Raw genomic sequence first — 4,772 nt, 5'->3', positions numbered from 1 at the left:
TCTCTGTGCTAGGAGCTGCAGTGTGTGTGTCTCTGTGCTGGAGCTGCAGTGGGTTTTGGGTGAGGTTTATGTTCTGCTTTGGGGACAGAATGCTTCTGCTTTCACCTGAAACTATCCTTTCCCACTGGCTCTGGAATTACCGTGAACATGTCTCTAACTCGAGAGTCACGACCCGGGATGGTCAGATGTGCCTTCCCAGCTGGGCCAGTCATGTTCCTTCATGCCCTGAAATGGAGTGTATCTGTCCCCTGGGTGGGAGATCAAGTGGCTCTTACCTTTATTACCAGGCTCCAGGAAAGTCCTCAGCCTAAGGCAGCAAGGCTACAAGAAGCAGAAGCCGGGAACAGGATGGTTTGAGGAAAGTCAGAAGACAAACTCAAACAGCAGCAACCCAAAGTATTCCAAAGGCAAAGAAAGCCAGAGGGGCAGCCAAGTGCCTGCAGACATCTAGGAGCGGGAACCGCCTGCAAAGGCTGGCTGACTCCTCTGATGAAAGTGGATGATGGGTCTTGGAGCCCATACCGGGTACTGTCAGCACATATCCAGGGCTCTCACCTCAGAGGGAGAGAGCTGATCCTGGAGCCCACAGACTCCAGGCACAAGGATTTAGGTTATCCCAAATTCCAAGTTCCAACATGGAAGCAGTAACAGAACAAATTGGAAACAGAGAGGCAGGTTATAGCCAAGAGGGGAAATCGCAGCTTCTCTGTCGGTTACAGGGTGTTAGATCAGACACGGGTGGGTTAAGAATGACTAGCTAGGGGGCTAAAGCCAGCCCAATTTAAGTTGTAATTAGGCCCAGCAACCTTGCAGTCTCTCCACATGACTGCAGTTCTGTCAGAGCTGTCTGTTAGAGCTATTAGTCAACCAGCCTTTGCAGACACAGCCTCTTTCCTGAAACCCTCACTCAGTGCGCATGTCCTTGATCCTGGCTAGTGCCACATCCCTCCAAGGGTTGATCTGCTTTCACACAGATGGTGACTGACCTGCTCCTAGGCCCCAGGTACCACTCTAGACGATGGAGTCTTAGGGAAAGGCTGACCAGATAAACAAGACCTCTGTCCGAATGGTATTTCCACTCCCATAGGACAGACAGGTCACAAACAAGGAAACAGCCCGGGGTTTCTGTGCTACAGAGAAAAACTGTCAGTCATTCAATACCGGGAATGGGATGGGCAGCCATTGTCCAGCATAAGCACTCTGGCCATCAGTGAGTGCTGGGAACTAGACACAGCCGAGCTTCATTTTCCTGGTGCAGAGGTTATAGGCATTTAAAGGCACAGCACGGGAGTGAGTAGAGGGCAGAGCTGGTGTAGAATGGCAGACTGTCAATGTGGGCATACAGTATGGCCCCTGTGTCCAACAGAAGTGATAGAAGCGGACTGTCTTCCTACAAAGGGTGACAACGTGACTCTCTCTATAATCATGCTCAACAATAATGCTCTCAGGCCCTTGAGAGACATCTGTGGTTATAGGAGGTATACTTATGTCACAAGAGTCACAGAAGGGCACCTGTGTCTCTGAGCCCTTGTTAGTAAATGCACTAGGGAAGAAGGCTAGGGCCAGGGCAGGCACGAACACCCACACTGAGCATCTCAGGAAGGCATCCAAGGATCCCTGAACATCTGGGAGTCCCTCTGCCGCACAGGAGCATTGTCTTGGGGGCTGTATGGAGTTGATAGATACTCTGTAGCACTCCCTGTGAGGACCAGGCTGTAAGTCACCACTTAGCTAAGTCCTGGACGCACAGGAGCCAGCTGTGGGGAGCTCTGGGGCTGGGTAACAGAGTTCCAAACCAAAGGTTGGGGTGAGTAGAGGCAGAGAGAAGGCGGAAGCAAGAAGAGGCAGATGCCTCCGGCTCCCGAGGGCAGTTTGGACTTTTTGTAACAAGTCACTTGGTTTTATTTTTCCAGCCTTTTTAAGTGTAAAGGAAACAAAGCAGAAAGTTCCTAGTTCCCAGCTCTCCTTTCACTCCTGTCCTGTCCTCTGCCATTCACACTGCATCTGTGTGCTATGTCTGCTGCAGTCCTTCCTTTACTGCTGACTATAAAGGTCTCATTCTCGGGGTGTAGTTCTATAGACTCTGACAAGCAGGACAGCACAGTGCGCACACACACACACAGCACGCTATGTGAGAAACTAGTACAAATTTGCATCAAATCCCAAAGCAAGATGAGAAGCCAGTGGAAGCAGGTGTTAGGCACGAACTGACCAAAACAGTAAGGAGCCTGGAGAGGCGGTGCACACCCTCCACCCCAGCCCTCCAGGAGGCAGGAGGAGGAAGGACACTCTCAGCTCCATGAGGTTTGAGGCCAGCCTGGGCTACATAAGACCCTGTCTTAAAACCCAGTGCAGGCCAATGAGTGCCTCAGCAGGTGAAAGTATGCGATCTGAAACTTGCCAAGTTTAGTGCCAGGGTGCCACGTGGTAGGAGGCAACCAGTTCCCACAGGTTGTCCTTTGACCTCCACGTGTGTTGAATGTTCCGTGTCACATGCACACAGACCAAGTGTGCGTACATATGCACACGTACACAGGTGTATGCACACACACATGTGCAAGCATGACTAATTTTTAAGGGAAATGAGTAAGACTGCTTTTCTTGGCCTGGGCGTTGAGGCTGCAGGGGTAAAAGATGTCTAGTTCCTCAGGTCCCCCCTGTGTCAGCACCTGGGCTGTCTGGAGTAGAAACCCAGGAATTGAGCTGCCTTGGTCCTTATTTTACAACCCAAGAACTGAATATCAGCTGGCAGCAGGGGGATAGGTGAAGGCAGGGCGGTGGATTTTCGGGGGCGGGGGGAGGGTGACGGTGCAGCCTGCTCACCTTCGGTCCCTGTTCCCTGCAGATTCAGCAGGCCATCCACGGCAACCTGCAGAGACACACGGTGCTCATCATTGCACACCGGCTGAGCACTGTGGAGCGGGCGCACCTCATCGTGGTGCTAGACAAGGGTCGGGTGGTACAGCAGGGCACACACCAGCAGCTGTTGGCACAGGGCGGCCTCTATGCCAAGTTGGTGCAGCGTCAGATGTTGGGGCTCGAGCACCCCTTGGACTATACAGCCGGCCACAAGGAGCCACCAGGCAATACTGAACACAAGGCCTGACAGCGGCCCCCTGGCTGAAGCACTGGAGACGACCTGCCAAGTCCCACTCCTGCTTCTTGCATCTTGCCTCCTCCCACTTGCTCCCCAGGCACCCGCCAGCTGCCATGGGCTTACCCCCTTCTACTGTGTCCTTCTGGCTCCTCCAGGTCTCCAAGGTACAGCAGCCTTTTTAAACCAAGCTACCAGGGTTTTTACTGCTCAGTTCAAAGCACTCCAGTCAACTCCAAGATTTCAAAAACACCTTTTTGGGACTGGCAGTGAGCAAGCTCACTAAGATGTTTCCAAGACTTCTGAGCCAAGAGTGCACGACCCTTTCTAACTGCCTGGAGGATGTCTGGGAGAGAACTAAGCACTACCCTTTGCCTCTCGGGAGAAGCAGCCTCCCTGTCCCCTAGGGGGACACAAGGGTTGGCCTTTCCATCCTTCCAGTCTCCCGGCTCTGTGAGTCAGGCCAGAGGTGGGGCAAGAGATGGGAGGTGGCCCACTGCCCATCAGCCCCCTGCCAATCAAAGCCAGTCTCACTGTGAACCACTGGGACCTCAGCAGAGGAGGGGCTGGCCAGGCCTGGTGGGCCTTGGGGTGCCCTCAGCCCCGCACCCAGCACTTGAACCCTTCATCCTCTCCCCTGGCTGACACCTTCCCTCCTGTCCAACCCTGCAACTCTGTGGAGGAACCTTGTCATTTGTAAGATATATTCTCAGATTGGTGGAGGGGACCAAGGCAATGCCCAGGGTCTGGCTTTGTCCTGGTTTCAAGATTTGGGAGAACTGGGTCAATAAAGTGTACTACCTCTGACCTCTACCCGTTACGGTTTCCTTGGATCTGGCTCTCCTCTGGTCCTTGCACAGCACAGACAGCTGTGTACACAGCTGACACAGTACAGACATAGTACAGTTCGGTGCTGTGTCCTGGAGTCCCTGTGTTGTTCACATCCCTAGGAATTGAGCAAATGTGTGTGTATGTGTGTGTGTAAACTGTCTCCACATACCAGGGACTCCTGAGTTCCCATGGCAGCTAAGTACCACCTAACAGCATCTGCTTTTGTCCCCCACCCAGTTTGAGGTAGAGAACACTGTCACTATCTAGGGGTCTTGATCCAGTTGTTTTCTCTTGTCAGTCAAAAGAATTAAAAGCTAGGATGTATTTACCCCAAATTTGTGGGCCTGCCTTTGTGCAACTGACCAGCCCTGAGTTAGGGGAGGGGGACCCCCTTGAATTTGTCAGGCTGGTCCACAGCCCCACCAGCAGGACAGAAAGCCTGACCTTTGATCTCGGTTGAGGCATCTGTCCTGGCCCTCTCCCCATCTGTTCCATTTCTAGGTCCTCGGTACTACTCGGTGCTGTGGCAAGGGAGGCCTGGGCCTAGGCAGGGCCTGTGGGTAACTTTGGGCATTTTGTTTTGGTGTTTTGGTTTTTTTCAAGACAGTTTCTCTATCTAGTTCTGGCTGTCCTAGAACTCGCTCTATCGACCAGGATGGCCTCAAACCAGGATGGCCTGCCTCTGCCTCCTGAGTGCTAGGATTAAAGGTGTGCGCCACTGCCACCACCTGCCTCAGCTTGGGCTTTGAGCCAGGGTCTCTTTCTGGTGAACTTGTAACATCTGGGGTCCCAGGTGGATATTTTGCCCATGAGCCTAATCTGATGGAGGCAATGCTTCACTGAGATC

The 4,772-nt window shown here is 52.9% G+C and overlaps 1 protein-coding gene across 3 annotated transcripts in view; it reads left to right on the top strand.

Moving 5' to 3' along the window:
• Positions 1-3,907, top strand: part of Abcb9 (ATP binding cassette subfamily B member 9) — a 46,560-nt gene extending 42,653 nt beyond the window's left edge. For 2 of the 3 annotated variants that reach the window (XM_029533831.1, XM_029533833.1), the window contains one exon: positions 2,846-3,894. In XM_029533831.1, the coding sequence (XP_029389691.1) occupies positions 2,846-3,106 (261 nt within the window). In that variant the 3' untranslated portion in view covers positions 3,107-3,894. Of the gene's footprint in view, positions 1-2,845 lie in introns of all 3 variants that reach the window. The other variant, XM_021186943.1, reaches the window with a different exon arrangement.
• The last annotated feature ends 865 nt before the right edge of the window (positions 3,908-4,772 follow it).

This window comes from Mus pahari, chromosome 23 (genome assembly GCF_900095145.1).
Source record: "Mus pahari chromosome 23, PAHARI_EIJ_v1.1, whole genome shotgun sequence".
Lineage (NCBI taxonomy): Eukaryota > Metazoa > Chordata > Mammalia > Rodentia > Muridae > Mus > Mus pahari.
Note: the sequence above shows the minus strand (reverse complement) of the source record. Positions and strands in the feature narration are given on the sequence as shown.